At 33.5% G+C, this 20301-nt stretch overlaps 1 protein-coding gene across 2 annotated transcripts in view; it reads left to right on the top strand.

Moving 5' to 3' along the window:
- Nucleotides 1-20301, top strand: part of MORC3 (MORC family CW-type zinc finger 3) — a 76535-nt gene that overhangs the window by 44489 nt on the left and 11745 nt on the right. For both annotated transcript variants that reach the window (XM_031959239.1, XM_031959240.1), the window contains exons 9-12: nt 3000-3097; nt 4938-5042; nt 15986-16108; nt 16202-16276. In XM_031959239.1, the coding sequence (XP_031815099.1) occupies nt 3000-3097; nt 4938-5042; nt 15986-16108; nt 16202-16276 (401 nt within the window). The remainder of the gene's footprint in view (nt 1-2999; nt 3098-4937; nt 5043-15985; nt 16109-16201; nt 16277-20301) is intronic.

Genomic DNA, 20301 nt, shown 5'->3' with positions numbered 1-20301 from the left:
ATTTAATATTTTTCCAATTGGTTAGATCAGACTTAATTTGTGTGAAAAGTGGTCTATAATTTTGCTCATAAAGTTTCTGATTTTCCCTTGGCAGATAGATTCCTAAATATTTTATATTATCAGTAGTTACTTTAAATGGAATTTCTCTTTGTAACTCTGACTGTTGGATTTTGTTAGTGATATATAAGAATGCTGATGACTTATGTGGGTTTATTTTATAACCAGCAACTTTGCTAAAGTTGTGGATTATTTCTAATAACTTTTTAGCAGAATCTCTGGGGTTCTCTAAGTATACCATCATGTCATCGACAAAGAGTGATAATTTGGTTTCCTCATTGCCTATTCTTATTCCTTTAATCTCTTTCTCAGCTCTTATTGCTAAAGCTAGCGTTTCTAATACAATATTAAATAGTAACGGTGATAGTGGGCAACCTTGTTTCACTCCAGATCTTATTGGGAATGGTTGCAGTTTGTCTCCATTACATATGATGCTTACTGATGGTTTTAAATAGATGCTGCTGATTATTTTAAGGAAAAGTCCATTTATTCCTATACTCTCAAGTGTTTTTAATAGGAATGGATGTTGGATTTTATCAAATGCTTTTTCTGCATCTCTTGAGATGATCATATGGTTTTTGTTAATTTGGTTATTAACATGGCCAATTATATTGATAGTTTTCCTAATATTGAACCAGCCCTGCATTCCTGGTATAAATCCTATTTGATCATAGTGTATTATCTTGGAGATGATTTTCTGTAGGAATGACTATATTGGAATAAAGGTTCAGATTATAGAAGCTGAGGAGATTGAAAACCTGGTAAACAAGAATATGAGAATGAATAACCTAGTAACCTGTAGATAACATGCATTCAGATTTAGGATAATATTATCTGGATCAGGAGTAAATCATAGAGGAAGAATTGGAGATGGCAGGAAGATCAACAAATAATAGCAAAAACAAGAACCATACCTATTTTACTTTTTGGCTAAATTTTCGAGGCTCAGGAATGAAGATACATATGGAGGGGAAGGAGGAGAATGCTTTTACCTCTTCATTTTAGGCAAAAGCTTGACAGAAACAGTTTTTAATGAATTTTAGATTAAACTAATTTAAAACATTTCAGCCTAAAAGGTCTGAAAAGAATTCCAAATAATTAAAATTACTTTGTACTCCTGAAAATGTCTTTTCCCCCAAGCTATATTGGAATTATAATTCATGGCATTTCCAGACAATAGAGAAAATTCCATAGTCAAGACAGCAAAAGGTTCAGAATTGAATTGAGAGTTTAAAAGTTTGTTTCATTCAATAGTCCAGTAGTCACTTAACTTTTGTCACAATCCACAGTAGGGATTTTTAACTTTTTTGTGTGTCCTGGACCACTTAGGTAGTTTGGTAAATCTTATGGACACCTTTCCAGAATGTTATAAGTGCCTAAAATAAAACGCATAGAATTATTAAAGGAAGATGAGTTATGCTGAAATAATTTTCAAAATAATAAAGAAAATTATGGATGTCCAAAATCTGTCCATGTACTCCTTTTCTTGTTCGTCGACCTTAGGTTATGATCCCTGGAGGCTTTCCTCTTTGGCTACTTATTGTAAGGATTCACCTTTCCAGCTGGTCATAGTTTGATTAACTGAAGAAATCACAAACTTTTTCCTTCTTTCTCATTGCTTTAATCTTGTCACATTTGGGGGAGTTGGGGGCAATGAAAGACTGTTGGATCAGTCAGAGGCCTCTCTCCCTTAACCAGTCATTGCCATAATTTTATTATTATAGGATCAGAATTGCTCTCTCAACTTTAATGCAGAGAATTGTTTTGTAATCAAGAGTTTAAAAAAGATTGATAAGGTTTCTTACTCAGTATGACCAAGGACTTTAGAATAAATTATTGTCTTAATATCATTTTGTAATAAATAGTACAAGTAGAAATGAGGATGGAGGATCTCAGTTTTCTTCCATAATCCAGAATTGGAAGTCAGAGAATCCATTCCATTTTAGAAAACTTTTTTTCTTTTAAATGATATTTTTTTCCAATTACATGTAGAACAATTTTTAGCATTCGTTTTTTTTAAATGAAATTTTTAATTCCAAATTTTCCTCTCTCTCCTAAGATGGGGATGGCAAGCAATTTAATATAGGTTAATATTTTAATATATAGGCAATCATGTAAAACACTGGAAAATATTTGAAAGGTTGTTTATTCCTGGAAATAGGAGAACTTAATTTTAATTTTTTTTAATACTATATGGTCCCAGAAGAAAGGTTTTAGACTCATAAGGTTTATATAGGGTTTATACTCATGTAGGGCTGGAAAGAGACTTTAGAGACCATGTTATCCAGAGATTTTTAACTTGGAATCTATAATCTATATGTTTTTTAAAAATATTTTGATAACTATATTTCAATATAATTAGTTTCCTTTGTAATCCTACACATTTTATGTATTTAAATTTTAAATGAGGCTTTGTGTGTGTGATAAAAATGCCTGATCTAATTTAATGTTATTTTACATATGAAGAAACCAAGGACTTGAATAGTTAGTTGACCTGGCCAAGGACATAGATAGTCATATAGAGTTAGGCTTTGGAACTAGGGCCTTTGATTAGAAATCCTAGTACTCTTTCTATTATAGTACCATTTTCTGCTATACACTGCCATTTGAAAGGGCATGTTGGAACATTCTTTTCTATTAGTGATTTTATTAATGGAATATGATATTTAAGTGTTACTTCAAATTTCTGAATTATTACTTTAATTTAACCTTTATTTTATACGTGAAAACTGAGAATCAGAAAGATAAATGACTTGCCCAAGGTACTTAGCTAAAAGCACTATATGAAGTTGAATATAGGTCTTTTGTCTTTAGGCCAGTGCTGTTTTAACTATACCACATTGAAAACAAAACTCTTCCTCCCTCTTACACCTTGCATTTTGCACATAAAGTCATTATCTCTGCAAAGTTTATTTTATTTTTTGCCTTGTTTTCTTTTTCAGGCAAACAACATGGGTGTTGGTGTAGTTGGAATTATAGAGTGTAACTTCTTAAAGCCAACTCACAATAAACAAGATTTTGACTACACAAATGAGTACAGGTACACCACAACTCATATTCTTTTTATAAACATCTTCTTTAGTTGTAGCTTAGAAAACATTTCTTATATCTATGTTTTTAGCTCAGTTTTTTTTGTATCCTAAATTTGACATTTTTACTAGGTCATGAGATATTTCTGAGTTCCATGAAGTCTACAGTAAGTTCTAATTTCTCCCACTTCTCCCAGTGATCTGTGTATTTTCTGGGGAGATATTTTGTTGCTACTGCTTTACTATAATTTATCAATAAATGCTGCTGCTTTTAGCTAATTTTGTTCTTTGATGAGAGACAAGTTAAATATACCACTGGGGGCTCACAAACTATGCTTTTAGGGCTCTGGGAGCTGTAGAATAATTTGAATATGAGGGTGGAGAGTTAGCTATTCCAACCTGCCAGTATGTAAGAAGGAGGAAGTAATCTGGAGAGGACATAAACATATGCAGTTTGCCCATCAATTATGGTGTTACTGTCTAATTTTCTCATTTGGGACCTGTATCTCCTTTTTGTCATGAATTTTTCTGTCCATGAAGAGTGACTATTTCTGAATGGGTAAAACAAAATAAGTTTGTGGGGATTAAAATTTTCCAATCTACAATAAAACAAAACAACAACAAAAAAAACTGTGGCAGAACTCTGAACCAATGGTACTTTATTAAAAGACCCATAGTCTTCTCCAGTGAAGTAGACCCCAGATCTTCCCCAAAATGTAAGGAAGGAGATACCTCCTTCTTTCATGAATTTTGGGTTTGCTATCCAAATATGTAAAAGAGGTAAAAGACAAAGAGTTTCATTGATTGGTAGACCTTGCTTTTTTGATGGAGAGGGGTCATAGTTTGGGTAAAGCACGGGACATTTCCACTGACTAATGGTCATAAAATGATCACTAGTCATGCCGACAAGAGAAAGGGGTATGGACTTAAATAAGTTGGGGGACTTTCCAAAGCATTAAGAAATCTCAATCATGCTAGGTTTGGACATGGAATTTGGGTAAAGCAGGAAGGAAATATTTTTGTCAGTATTCTTATGGTTGTGCCAGTGAGCTTTATAACTTGGTAAACAAGTAGTGAACATTACATTAAAGTTTGAGGCTTTAAGAATATCAAAATGATTGATACTGATTGGAATAGACAGAGTAGGATTCCAAATGAATTGTTTCTCATAAGTTTTTATTGAATTCAAAAAAAAATATATAGCTATCCCTCTGTCATCTCAATAGCATAGAAATTCTGCCATTTTTCTTTTGGTGCATAAATAGTTTCTATGGAACATTATGGAAACAGGTTAATCCTCCTGTGTAATGAAATAAGGGCTAGCACCCTTTTTTTGTCTACTGAATGATTTTTGCTTTGTTATTGTAGTGGTGGTGATGATATAAAATCAAACAACTTAATACTTTTATCCTATCTAGATTATCACAGTCCACTATATGTTTATATAGCTTAGGTTTGTTAAATAAAAAATGTTATTACTGTACTTGGTGTTTTGGGCACAAGTCCCCTAGAAACAATTCTATTTAATATTGTTATTTCCAAGCTATTTTTAGCTTGCAGAGTTATCTAAATTGGTAACGTTCCCTGTATAAGCTCTGACAGAATTCAATTGTAATTTTCTCATGGTCATGTCCTAATGGGCAGGTCAATAAAATAATTCAAAGCAGCAACACTTTTTTTAAAAAAGTTTTTTGTTTAAAAAAAAAAAGTTCTGATAAAATGTAACAACAATATTAATATATGAGATTTCCTGCTAATAATACATTCTTGAAGTAATGCTTTTTCTTAGTAGGATCCATAATCTAAGTTTTATGTTTATGGTCTTTAGAAAGTTTCCTTTTATTTTGTTAGGCTTACCATAGCAGCATTGGGAGAAAAGCTTAATGATTATTGGAATGAAATGAAAGTGAAGAAAAATACAGAATATCCTCTAAATTTGCCCGTTGAAGATATGCAGTAAGTATATGCAAGTAAAAACACCCAATTATACTTTATGATGATACATGAAATGGAATTTTTCATAACACATTATTTGGAAATAAACTTCATTTTGTTGTTTGTTCATTGTCATGTTAGACTCTTCGTGACGACTCTATCTACAACATCCCAAGTCTCATCAAACTCATGTTCTTTGTTCCCTTGACACGATGCATTTTATCTTCCTCTGTTCCCTTCTCCTTTTACCCAACACTAAGATCTTTTCCAATGAGTTCCATCTTTGTATAATGTCATCAAAGAATTAAGCTTCAGCTTCTGTATATATCCTTCTAATGAATAGTCTGAATTAATTTCTTCAAGTTTTGACTGATTTGATATCCTTGCTGTCCACGCAACTCTTAAAAGGCTCTTCCAGCCTTACAATTCCGAAGTGTTGATTCTAATAACTACTCAACTTTTCTTTTAGTCAGCCCTTAAAGCCATACATTTGTTAGCATGATAATGCTTTGCTTTTTAGTATGCTGTCCAGAATTGCCATAGCTTTCCTTCCACGGAGGATTGTCTTTTAATTTCATAGGCTTGCAATCACCATTTGCAGTGATCTTTGAGCCCAAGAATATAAAATCTGACAGTGCTTCCATTTCTTCTTCTTTTGCCAGAAGGGGATGTGACTAGTTGCCAAGGACTTAGTTTTTTTAATGTTAACTTCAAGCCAGCTTTTACACTCTTCTCTTTTATCCTCTCATCAAGCAGTTTCTTAATTATCTTTCACGTTTTGCCATCAGAGTGGTATCATCTACATATCTGAAATTGTTAATATTTCTCTTTGGAAATCTTTATTCCAGCTTTTGATTCATCCAGCCCGACATTTTGCATGATGAATTCTGCATATATATTGCTTCTTGGTCCATATACAGATTCCTCTGGAGACAAGTAAGGTGATCTGCTACTCCTACCTTTTTGAAGACTTGCTTCATTTTGTTGTGAGCTGCATAGTCAAAAACTTGTGTAGTCAATGAAGCAAATAGATAGATGTTTTTCTAGAACTCCTTGCTTTTTCTAATAATCCAATTGAATGTTGACAATTCAGTCTCTAGTTCTGCTGCCTCTTAGAACTTTTTTTTTTTTTTTTTGGTTAATTCTGGGTTCATCTATTAAACTTGCAGAATTTTAAGCCTAACTTTATTGGTGTATGAGATGAGTGCAGTTGTTTGATAATTTGAACATTCTTTTGCATTATCCTTTAGGATTGGGGCATAACATTTTTCAAATTAGTGAATACTCTTGACTTTCCCAAATTGCTGTCATATTGAAAACATTACTTTTACAGCTCACCTAGAATTCTGTTGTCACCTCCATCAGACTTCTTCTTAGCAGTGCTTTCCTAAGGCCCACTTGACTTCATTCTCCAGCATATCTGGATCAGCAACCACACCTTATATATTTCTGTACATTCTTGCCACTCTTCTTAAATTTTTTTTACTTCTATTAAGTCCCTACCGTTTTTGAAGAGATTTCTTGTTTTTCCCATTCTGTTGTTTTCTCCTGTTGCTCATTTTAAAAAAATCTTCTCTCTCCTTGTTGTTCACTGGAATTCTGCATTCAGTTGAATATAGCCTTCCCTATGTCCTTTATCTTTTGCTTTCTTTTTTCCCTCAGGTATTTGTGAAGTTTATTATCAGACAGTCATTTTGCTTTCTTGCTCTTCCTTTTCCTTGGAATGTTTTTATTGCTTCCTCAAACATTATAATTGTAAATCTCTGTCCATAGTACTTCAGGCACTCAATCAGATCTAATTCCTTTAATCTTTTCATCACTTTTACTTCCTATTATAATACTTCATATTAGGTCATATCTATATGGTCTGATGGCTTTCCCTATTTTGTTCAATTTAAGTCTGAATTTTGCAATAAACAGCTCATAATCTGAACCACAGTTAGCTCCAGATCTTGTTTTAACAGACTGAGTAGAACTTCTCTACCTTTGGCTGCAAAGTATATAATCAATCTGAATTTCCACACTGACAAACTTTTGGTGATGTCCATCTGTACAGTTTCTTTTGGGTTGTTGAAAGAGTGTTTACTATGACCAGTGAGTTATCTTGACACAATATTAGTCTCTTTTTCTGCTTAATTTGTACTTCAAGGTCAAATTTGCCTGTTAATCCAATTATATTTTGATTTCTTATTTTATTGTAATCCATTATGATGAATATGACATCTTTTTTTGATGTAATTTCCAGAAGATGTAGGTCTTCACAGAACTGATCAACTTTGGCCTATTAGGCATTAGTGGTTGGAGCATAGACTTATACTGTTGTGATACTAAACAGTTTGCCCTGAGTTCAGATACATAATTCTGTCATTTTCAAGATTATACTGTAGTACTGTTTTTCTCTCTTTTTTATCAATCATGAGGATTTCTTTATTTCTTTTAAGGAATTTTTATCCACAGTACTGCATGTGTAATGATTACCTGAATTAAGTTCACTCATTCCTGTCCATTTAAGTTCATTAACACACAAGATGTTGATGTGCAATCTTTTCCTTTTTGACTACATACAACTTTGTTTTATAGGGCTTACTTTCCGTGTTCCAATGTACTATGGATCTTTATGGCATTCGACTTTCCTTTTGTTATCAGACACATCTGTAACTGAGCTTCCTTTGGGTTTTGGCCCAGTTGCTTCATTCTTTTTAGCTTTTTTGAAGCTACTTGTAGTTAATATTCTTATTTTTCCCAGGAACATTTTGGACACTTTCCAACATGAAGGGCTTATGTTCTGGTGTCATGTTTCCTATCATTTTAAATACTGTTCCTGGGTTATTCTTGGCAAAGATACTAGAGTGATTGACTATTTCCTTCTTTATTGGATCACCTTTTGTCAGAACTTTCCATTATGACCTCTCTGTCTTGGGTAACCTTGCACAACCTAGATTATAGTTTCATTGAGTTATATAAGTCTATCTACCACGATAAGAAGTGATCCAGGAGCAGAAATCTTGATAAACATCTTATAATGATCTATAGGAACTAATTTGAACCCATCAGTGCTTAATCTTTTAAAATTTAAATCAGTTTCTTTATTGTTCACTCATTTTAATCAAGTTTGACTTTTTTATGACCCTATTTGAGGTTTTCTTAGTAAAGATACTTAAGTAATTTGCAATTTCCTTCTCTAAAATTGATTTCTAATTAGTTTCAACCTTCAAGTAATTTCCTATGCAATATACTGTTGCAGATAGTAACAACTTCTCAGTAAAGCTTTCGGTATTAGCTTTTGAGATCTGGCTAGATTTTTCCTGACTGATGAAATTTGGTCTATACCAAACACAACTGAAATTTATATATTGTAAAGTATATTAATTTTGTCATTTGGTTGTTTAAAAACTCTTTAATGTAGGTGATAACAAAAGTTTAGATATTGTTACTTATCTAGTCACATTATTAGTAACTGGAAGATGGGATCTGAAAACTAGTCTTTGGTTTCATATTGCTTTTTATATTATATTGCTGTCTTTGGGGAAACTTTGACACTTTGGAATAGCCATATTCCAATATAACCATGTCCACTTATTGTGTAAATGTAATCCAAATATATTCTTGTCATATATATGTTTATTATATTTCAATGGGAAGAAAACAATGTGATAAAAGTATTTAAAGAGTTAGTCTAACCCAGAAAGATCGTGTCCAGCTTCTGGGAACCTTTTCAGGATTTTCCAAGGCATTAAGTTGCAGAGAAGGTGCCTACTCTGCACTATCTGATAGAGAGAGTTTCTTTATCATTCTCTTTATTCTCTACCAATGAAATCAGAGGTCCAGTCTGTATTGTGTCACTGGATCTTTATGTATATGTGTAATATAACTAGTCTTTACAAAGTGGAGATTTTAGTCCAACATATCTTTTCCAGTGTAATTTTGTTTTTAGATAGCCAAAAAATCTCTGTTCCTCCCATATGATACTTGCAGCTCCAAGTTAGAACATTATCCCCCATGCCTACAATGCTCTCCCTTATTTCTTTATCTTTTTGACTATCCTGGTTTCTTTTAGATTTCAGATAATTCATTTTCTACAAGCAGCTTTCCCTGGTCTTCCTTTATTTTAAATTCCTTTTCTCTGAGTCTCTCCCAGTTTATTTTGTGAGCTCTTTGAGAGCAGGGGTAGGGTTTTTTTGGTTTTGGTTTTCTTTGTATCCCCAACACTTAGCATGGTTCTTGGTATATAGTATGCATTTAGTAGGCAGAGGAATGATTGACTTTCTCTAAAATAGGAGTTCTTAATCTGGGGTCTGGGTCTATAAACTGAATTTTAAAATATTTCTTCAATATTTTGACTATTACATTTCAATATAATTTTTTTTTGGTAATAGTATATATTTTAGGCATTTTAAAGTATTTTGAGGAGTTTATAGATTTGGCTAAACAGCTAAGGAGTTCATGACGTAAAAATTATTTAAAACCCCTGCTTGAGAGAGCCGCTAGATGGTGTGGTTGGATAGAGCACTTGTCCTGAAATCAGGAGGATCTGAATTCAAATCCGGCCTCAGACACATAACACTTCTTAGCTGTATGACCCTGGACAAATCACTTGATTCTAACTGCCTTGCCACAAACAAACAAACCCTGCTCGAAGTCCTTTTTAACATTTTACAGATTCCAGTGAATTTTCTCCATTTTCAGCACATAAAAAGTACTATCTTTTCTCATTATACCTTTACTAATTTATTTTAGCTCATGTACAAGTCATGCATGATATTTCAGCCCACTTACATCTAGAATCTATTTCGTTTTTTTAAAATTTAGTGATTGCTTTTGTTTATAGCACAATAGTTTTTCTAATGTCTTCTCTATTCTTTCTCCCTTGTTATAAGGAATGGATTTAAGCAAAACCAACTAAATAACTGCTTTGTGATAGTGTATGTAACATTTGCATCCAAAATGGTTCTTTTTCTTTTTACATTGTTTGGTTTGTGTTTCTCTGATTTATTCATATTAATCATTTCTTCCAAAGTCATACCATACCAAGAAGTGGTCTTGGGTAGCAAATAGCAAGTTAGGAAAACTTGATGTGAAGTACTCTCTCTGCTATGTACTAGCTGTATCATAACTGGAAAATCACTAAGATTGAGCTTTTATTCTGGACTGCTAGTGGGGATTTCCATATTGGGAGTTACTAAGACCCATGAAATCATAAAATCAGTTCTCCTCTTTTCTCTCCTTTCCCTCAATAAAGAAAAGAAAAAAAATCTACAATAATAAGTAGTACTTCATTATTCATTCTCTAGTTGATAAACATTTGTGTTTCTAATTTTTTTTTAACTACTCCCAAAAGTACTATGATATATTTTTTGTTATATATATCCCCCATGCTTATTGAGAAGGCAAGTAATATCTGTTACATATATGAAATTCTATCTCTTACTTCCTCCCATCCTCCTTCATTAAGAAAAGGAATTTGATGCAGTTTAATAAGTTTATTTATATGCACATATGCAAAACATATATTAGTTGCATTGTTAAAGAAAGCACAGACTCTCCCCCCCCAAAAAAACCACACCCCAATTAAAATAAAGTTTAAAAAAAGTTTTGAATGGCATTCATACTCAATAGTTCTTTTTTTGGAGGTGGATGGCATTTTTTATCCCAGGTCATTTGGAATTGTTTTGAATCAGTTTATTGCTGAGAATAGCTAAATTGTTCACCATAAATCATTGTAAATATTCCTGTTACTGTGTATACAGTTCTTTTGGTTCTCTTCACTCTGTATCAGTACATGTAAGACTTTCTAGGTTTTTCTGAAAGCATTCTGCTCATCATTTCTTATAGCATAATTTCATCATAATCGTATATCACAGCTTGTTCAGCTATTCCCAATTGATAGGCATGCCCTTAATGTTTTTTGCCACCACAAAAAGCACTTTTGCAAACACATGCATACAAGGGCATGCCTGCGCACACACACGCAGTACATTTAGGTCCTTTGCTTTTTTCTTTGGTCCGTTTGGGATGGAGACCTGCTGGCAGTATTGCTGGGTGAAAGGATATATATTCATGGTTTTATTACCCTTTTGGATATAGTTTCAGATTGCTCTCCAGAATAGCAGGATGAGTTCACAATTTCACCATCAATGATTTAATGTTCCAGTTTTCTCACGTCCTCTCCAACATTTGTCATTTTCCTTTTTTGTCATATTAGTCAATCCTGAGAGGTGTGAAGTAACTCAGAGTTATTTTAATTTGCATTTCTCTAATCAAATAATGACTTTTGTATGACTATAAAAGCTTTGATTTATTCATTTGAGAAAGGCTTGTTCTATTTTTTGACCATTTGTCAATTGGGGAATGTTTTTTTTTTTAATTTTTTTTTCTACTTATACATGTATGTTAATTTTTTAAATACACATTTCTTTATGAATCACGTTGGGAGAGAAAAATCAAAAGGGAAAAACCATGAGAGAAGGGAAAAAAAAACAGAAAAAGAAATGAACATAACCTGTATTGATTTACATTTAGTTTCCATAGTTCTCTTTTTGGATGCAGATTGAGTTTTCTAACCAAAGTTTATTGGGAATCCCTTGGATCACTGAACTACTGAGAAGAATCTGGTCTTTAATAATTGATCATCACACAATTTTGCTGTTACCATTTACAATGTTTTCCTAGGTTCTGCATTTTTTCGCTCAGCTTCAGTTCATGTAAATCCAGGCTTTTCTAATATCAACTTGTTCATAAATTTTTTTTAGAACAATAATAATTCATTACTGTCATCTATTATCTACCACAGCTTATTCAGCCATTCCCAATTGATCGGCATCTACTCATTTTTCAATCCTTTGCTACCGCAGAAAGAACTACTACAAACATTTTTGCACATGTGGGCCCTTTTTCTTCCTTTATGATTTCCTAGGGATACAGATTGGGGAATGTTTTATAATCTCATTTATTTGATTCAGTTCTCTATATGAGAAATAAAGTTTTATGAGAGAAATTTGCTGTAAATTTTTTTTTACATTTATGATTGCTGTGCAGTTCCTTCCGACCTTTCACTCTGTCCAACCTCAAAAGTTTTTTGCCTCTCACCACTGCCTCCCTTCTCTAAGTCCTCCTGTTTCTTCTCCTTCTCCTTCTTTCGCCCCTTTCCTACTTCCCTTTAGGATTAGATAGATTTCTGGTCCTTTCTTTTTTAATTAGATTCATCTTTGATTATCATAAATATTCATTATCATATGATATGATTATCATAATAATAATGATCAATAACCAATATGATTATCAATAAAATCATAATCAATATGATTATCATAAATGTTCATCTTTGATTATCAATTTTATTGACACATTATTGGACAAAATAGCTTTTCATAATTTCTTTAATTTCATCTTCTTTGTGGTGCAGACCCCCTTTTCATATTTAAATACAAGATATATAATGACTACAGATACGTAGATGTAGGAACTAGAATTTTTTCTATGTTTTTTGACCCACTCATGTTATTTAGTTTCCAATTTTTTCCTCTATTCTCAGGCCCTTCGTTTAATGTAATTTTTTTATTGTATCATGATCTGGAAAAGGTCCATTCAGTACTTCAACTTTTTAAAATTTGTGTGTGAAGTTTTCATGTTCTGATATATATGACAATATATATTGTCAAAGTGCATTGTACAGCTGAGAAAAAGGTATGCTTATTCTCATTTCTCCATAGATCTATCATAGCTAACTTTTTAAAAATTCTGCTCTCTTTAATTTCTTTTTTTGATGATTAAATTAATCTTATTTTGAGGAAAGTTGAGATTCCCCACTAGAATAGTTTTACTATCTATTTCCTCCTCTAATTCATTTAACTTTTCTTTTAAGAGTTTGAATTTTCTGCTTTTGAGAACATCTCAACATAATTGAATTCACATCTATGCCTTCTTTTAAAATAGTGATTGGTGAGAGGGTAAGCAGAAGTGCAAGACCCTAAAGCCCAGTAGGGCATGGTCTGTGGCAGATATGGCCAAAGAAGAAAGAATGAAGCTATGGGCAGAATAAAGTTGGGGCAGAGATCTCTAGGGAAGTCAAACTAATCAGGAGGGAGGAACATGGGAATAAAAGGCAAAAAAAATAAATAAATAAATAAATAAAGAGAATGTTGAAATTAGGCAGAGTAATCTGTAAAAGAAAAAAAAAGGACTCCCTATTCAACAAACACCACTAGGAAAAAAAAAAAAACAATTGGGCTGAAAATTTTAGACTAACATCTTACAGTGTGCTAAAAGCATTAGCTTTAAATGGATAAACCACTTTTATGTAAAAGATCATATTTCAAAACTATCAGAGAATGGAAAGAGATAGTGAGTTTCAAGGAGATCACACAAGATAAAACTGACAGTTTTGTTCAAAAACCATGTACCAAGAGTATAAAAAGAAACTGATGAGTAAGAATAAAAAATTCATAGTAAATATCTCTCCCCAAGACATTAATAAAAATGTAAATGATTAAAGAAAACGAACATTTTTTTTCAGAAGAACTAGTCAAAACTGTGTGTAACTGTGTTTAAAAAAATTCTCTAAATCACTACTGATTAGAGAAATGCAAATTAAAACATCTGAGTTACCACCTTATACCTATCATATTGGCTAATGTGAATGAAAAGGTAAAGGTCAAATACTGGCAGCCCTGTGGGAAAGTAGTACAGTAGTGCTCTGTAGCTTGAGTTGTGAGCTGGTTTAGTTATTCTGGAGAACTATTTGAAACTACAATGAAAGGGCTATCAAACTGTGCATGTGGTTTGACCTTGAAATACGCTTACTAGGTCTGAGATCACAAAGATACCCAGGCTAAAGGAAAAGGATTTATATGTACAAAAATATAGCAGCTCTCTTTGCGACAGCAAAGAACTAGAAATTGTGAGAATGTCCTTCAAGTAGTGAAGGGCTGAACACAAATAGGATTGTGATGGAATACTATTGTGCTATAAAAAACATGGGGGGATGGTTTCAGAAAAACTTGGGGAAACATATGAATTGATGCAAAGTGAAGTGAGCAGAATTAGGAGAACATTATACATATTAACATGTATGTTAACCAATTATTACCCGTGTAAGACTTAGTTATAATTAATGTAAAAATAACAAGTATACGTCTGTATATGTATGTTCCCATGTGTGTATATATATATATATATATCTTTTTTTTTACTCATTAAAAATATACTATTTAAAATAAATTGGCATTATTTAAAACTAGTTTGGGTTGTATTGTCTCAAAATTCCCTCAAATTTGTTAGGATTTGAGAAACGTGCTAGCTTTGCTTTTGTATTTAACTACTATGTGTACACTAAAATAAAAAAGGCAATTAAAATAAAAGCATAAACAAACAAAAAGTTTAGCAAGGATGCGAGTGTTACTGAAAAAAAGTAGGTGATATGAGCTAAAGCGTAAAGAGATTGAAAGGTAAAAAGGGACTAGATTATGAAGGGGCTTTGAATGCCAAACAATATTTTGTATTTTTTTCCAGGAGGCAATAGGAATCTGGTAGAGTTTATTGAAGGGGGGAGGCTGGGAAGTCAAGTCTCTGCTTTAATAAAATCACTTTTAATAGTTGAATAGAGTAGGAAGGATTTGAGTGAAGAAAAATGAAGTAGACTGACTCTTAGGTTAGATTGAGGTGGTGAACATCTATAAAGGTGTGGTGGCAATGTCTGAGAAAGTGAAATTGACATGCTTGGAACAGATCCCTTGGGGGTGGGGGGTGTTAGAGATGATGAGTAGTTTAAGATAATAACTAGGTTGTAAATCTGAGAATAGAGAGGATGAATTTGCCCTGTATAACAATAGGGCAATTTGGAGGGGTTAAGAGGGTGAGTATTGAGGGAGAAAAATTTGAAGAAAAACGTTGAGACATATTGAATTTAAGATGTCTCCTGAATATCCTGTTTGAGATATCTGAAAAGCAATTATAGAGGCAGAAGAGAAGACATCAGAGGACAGAACCCTGTGAGACACATATGGTTAGAGGAAATGATGTAGATGTGGATCCAGCAAAGGAGACTGTCTGAGTGTAGGAGGAGAACCAGGAGAAGAGTGGTGGTTGTTCTGAAAACCTTGAGAGAAGACAGTATCGAGCAGACTATCAAAAATGCTAAAGATTGCTGAGAAGTTGAGAAGAATGAGACTTGAGAAAAAAGCAATTGGATTGATGTTTATAAGGTACTTAAAAAATGGTTCTTCTTTGACTACTCTTCTGCTTCTCCCATTGCCACTTTGGGAATAAAAATGAGGACATACAGTTGAATTATTTTCTGTTTTTATTTTCTTGCCATAGTTAAATGATATGACCATTTTCAACACTTAGTTATAGTGTTACTACTATGACACCAAATGGAGTCTGGAGTCTTTGGGCGGGACTGTATTTTGAATATTTTCAGTTTAATAGACCTTTCATCTGACTGATTTGTTCTAAAATTGTTGAGTTAAAATTTGGGGAAATTTCCAAAAGAATAGCACCATTAGCAGTAATGAACTGAACCAGCTATGCCCAGCGAAAGAACTCTGGGAGATGACTAAGAACCATTACATTGAATTCCCAATCCCTATATTTTTGCCCACCTACATTTTTGATTTCCTTCATAAGCTAATTGTACAATATTTCAGAGTCCATTTCTTTTTGTACAGCAAAATAACGGTTTGGTCATGTATACTTATTGTGTATCTAATTTATATTTTAATATATTTAACATCTACTGGTCATCCCTGTCATCTGGGGGAGGGGGTGGGGGGAAGGAGGTGAAAAATTGGAACAAGAAGTTTGGCAATTGTCAATGCTGTAAAGTTACCCATACATATAACCCGTAAACAAAAGGCTATTAAAAAAAAAAAAAAGAATAGCACCATTTTCTGAGGAAATTTTAAAAGTAAAGATAGCTATTCTCAGGTAGCTAAATTCTCCTATCAAGATTTTATGTTCTATTACAGGAAACAGCCTGACCAGACATGGGTTCAATGTGATTCCTGCCTAAAATGGCGAAAACTACCAGATGGAATAGATCACCTGCCTGAAAAATGGTATTGCTCCTTGAATCCTGACCCACAGTTCAGGTAGAGTTAGTTACAAAGACTTTATATTGTAATGGAGGTAAATACATCTGAAAAGGTACTACTGATACTTTTCCCATATGCTTTTCTAAATAGGAGTTGTAGTGTACCAGAAGAACCCGAAGATGATGATTTGGTGCATCCCACATATGAAAAAACCTACAAAAAAAGGTAAGTAGTATTTCAGTGGCTTGATTATAAATAAATGCCTATTAAATCCTGATCATAAATAGTATTTGTTTATGATCTGTTACATGAAAAACATTGAACTTGAAAATTTGATATATAGATTAATCTAAGTTGTCCCATGTCTACTGAAAATGCTATTATAAGCAAAAAGTCATTAATTGATTAAAAAAAAATCAATTTCTTCTAGTATTTTTGTGACTGTTAGTGTCATCTAAGCTTTAAGGTAGAGAATACCGTAACTCTTAGAAGCTTCTACAGATTACATTATGTAGTATTGTATTACAACATGGTTTGACTTTTGTATTTAGAAGTATATGTGTATGTGTATGTTTATATACACTGCTATCAGGTTAATTTAAATTTGTGTTTTTAATCATTTTTTATTCTACTAGTTTTTCTTCTTAGGTGGGTTAATTTGGCAGAATCATACATTTTTAGAATTGGAAGAGACTTCCGGTAGCTAGTCTAATCAATCCTTAAGGCATATTTTGAGTTAGAGGCTCATGCTGATCATAGGATTGAGTAAACTGATAGGCCAGATAGGGAAAGGACGAAGATAAGTCCGAGGTTTAGGTCTAATAGGGTGTTGGGTATAGGTAGTGGGGTTCAAATTGTTAGGGCGATGGAGAGGGCTATAATGGGGGCAATAATAAATATTGAGATGGAAGAAGTTAATGGATGAAGGGGTTCTTTTGTAAATAGTTTTACTGCGTCAGCGAATAGTTGTAGGAGGCCGTAGGGACCTACAATATTTGGCCCTTTTCGGAATTGTATGTAGCCTAACACTTTGTGTTCAATAAGTGTTAGGAAAGCTACTGCTAGGAGGATAGGAATAATAGAGTAGAAGATTTATTATAAACATTTATTAAGAAGAGGGTTTGAACCTCTGGGAGTAAAGGCTTAAACTTCATGCAATTACCAACTCTGCCATCTTCACAACCCTGTTCTTGGGGGGAGGGAGGGTACACAAATTGATTTAGTATATTTAGATTGATTCATATGTTGGTTCTAGGGCTTATTGGGGACGTTGGCCCTATTTCTCTTGTCCTTTCGTGGAGGTGTTTCCTCACTGAGTACTGATCATAACAAGTCTAATTATGATCTCTTTCTCAGATGTTTGCTGTGTACCATCTTTCCTTCAGATATTTGAACGCATTCTTCGTGTTCCTCTCAAGTCTCTTGTTTTTTATGAGAAATATAGCCCAGTTTCTTAAATTAATTTTTATATGATGGACTCTGGGCACCTCATCACCCTTAGTGTCTTGCCCTGGATGCTCTTCAGTTTACTAATATCCTTCTTAAACTGTGTCTAAGGAGCTGAACACAGGGTTCCATGTGTCATCTGACCAGGGCAGAGTACGATGGGATTATCACACCCATTATAAACTCTGCTTGTCAGAGTAACCCAAAATCACATTAGCTTTTTTTGACTACTATGTAGCATTGCTGACATATGTCAGACTTGTTGATTATTCACAGAGTTAGATATTTTCAACTGTTGTCTAACTATATATTGTAAACTTAGGAAGTTGATTTTTTTAAGATAAAATTTTAAGACTTTACATTAGTCCCAGTTGAATTTAAATTTAGAATTAGCCCAGGGCTCAAATTTGTGAAGATTTCTCTGAGTCCTGACTGTCATTCAATGAGCTGGCTATCCTTTTCAACATTCATCTACAAATTTTTCTCCTTAAAAATGATTTTCTCACTGTCTCACCTTCCCTTTATCTCAACTGAAACAAAACAAAGGGGAAAAAAAGAAGAAAATCTCATAACAAATTCTCGTATTAGCAGTATTTGACAATATGTTTTATGAATGTTGGTCCTCTGGAATAATGACAGGCCACTGCATTGATAGGAGTTCTTAATTTTTTTCAAAGTTGTCTCATTGTTATTTCATAAATTGTTCTCCTTTGTTCTACTCCTTTCATTTCATACCAGTTCATATGAATCCTTTCACTGACAAATTTTAATTAGAACAACTTGAAGCACACATCCACTAAGGACTTCCTACCATGTTATTAAACCATAAATGACTATACTTTGATTTCTTTCTTTTCAATCGTTTCTGAATCCCTCTTTATTATTGTTTCACCCACATCTATCTTTTTCATAAAAATAACATGACTTTGTCATATCACTGTAAATTATGTCAGTAATACAACAAACATTTATAAGACCTCTGCCAGGTGCCCAGCAAATCCATGTACTGGATTTATAAATACTATCTGATGAAACCAGCCTTTCTCACAAGGATCTTATGTTGGAGAAAACAAGTGTATATGAAGATAGAAAGAGAATAAATACTTATGAAGTATTTAAATACAAGGTGTTGTAGGGAGGCAGCACACTACAGTTTGAGATTAGGAAAGGCTTTATGCCTAGTGTCTTAAGGAAAAAGGAGGATTATATCAAATAGAGATAAAGGAGTTCATTCTAAATATGTGAGCTATCCAGAGAAAAAGCATAGAAATGGGAGTTGTGTTGAATAGGAGAAATAGAAGACTGAATCACAGGGAGAAAGGCCAGTGAGATTGTAAAGCTAGTCAGGTAGCAGGATATGGAAGGCTTTAAGAGTTAAAAAGAGAAATTTATAATTCGTAGTACAGGCAAGAGAAAGACACTGAATACATAGAGGAATTATATAATTAGACCAGTAATTAAGGAATATTACTTGATCAACATTGCATAGGGTGGAATTGTTCTGCATGAAACCATTCTAATTCTACATTACCCCTACCACTTCTTTTGTTAGATGTTTAGTAATCACATCTTTAATGATCTTTTATAGAATTTTCTTCCCAAGAATTAAGATCAAATTTTCTGGTCTATAGTTTGCAGTCTTCCCTTTTTTGAAAATTGTAACATTTGCCCTTCTACAATCCTATAAATGTGTGAAAAAGCATCAAGTTTTTACAAAATACCAAACACAGAAGATACAAATATAAAAGGATACAGTCCTTACCTGCAAAGAGTTTATAGTCTATAAAGGGGAAATAGGATATATAGAGGAACAGTGGATAGGGAGGGGAGTTTGAGTTGAACAATCACACAGATGGTGAATGAAATCATAGAAAGGATGTGTTTCAAGTAAAGCGAGAAGAATTGATTTGATATGACTCCAGATATTAGGAAGGTGATATGATTCCAGATATTTTGTGTGGTCGCATATAAGATGATTCCCTAGAGATAAATGTAAAATGAAGCTTGTCCAGAACCTCTAGATATCTAGAGCTGACTAGATATACTGGACCAATATGCAGCATTCACCAGTCGGGATAGGATGGGAGTTCCAGAATTGAAAGGAATAGGTTCTTTATGTTGGGCCCTGAAACTTGTACCAGACCACCTGTTTTCCATGACCCCTATAACAAATGCATTGGCTAACAGTACAAACCAGAATTGGTTTGAGGACGTGTATTCTGCTGACAGGTGTGTTCTAGGTTTTCCAGCAAGAGAAATAAGTCACAGTCATGCATCGAGTACATGCCAAGAACGGGGCAAGCACTTCCCTCCATTGGAAGAACTGTTGCCAAGGCATGTGACCATGGGGGAAACGGAGAATGGTTGGGGAAAGATATAAGGGACAAGGGACGAGGGAGAAGGAGAGACATCATGGGAGATATCATGAGCTGTACCAAATAAAGTGTGCCTCCATTGGGTGTGGTGACTATCTCTTCAAGTGTATCTGGAGACATGTCTGTTGAGGTGACTAGGTAAGGAAAGATACTACCCAGTTAGGAGTAGCCTAACACTTTGTGGCATGATTGCTAGTGTGGAGCATGCAATGACACTCAAGTAGAAAGTTTAGGAGTTATAGCAAATATTTCTTCTAGTACTCCAAAGTGTCGCTTATCTGATTCAGATGACATGAATTTGTCAAGGGCAGGGATGAAACTAAAAATTGATCATCTGCCTTGCCTTTGTTTTCATTTATCTTTTATTTTTCATTTATATTTATATTTGCCTTTGTTTTTCATTTATCATCATAACATCCACTCTATCCT

The sequence above is a fragment of the Sarcophilus harrisii genome, chromosome 3 (assembly GCF_902635505.1).
Source record: "Sarcophilus harrisii chromosome 3, mSarHar1.11, whole genome shotgun sequence".
NCBI classification, from domain to species: Eukaryota; Metazoa; Chordata; class Mammalia; order Dasyuromorphia; family Dasyuridae; genus Sarcophilus; species Sarcophilus harrisii.
Note: the sequence above shows the minus strand (reverse complement) of the source record. Positions and strands in the feature narration are given on the sequence as shown.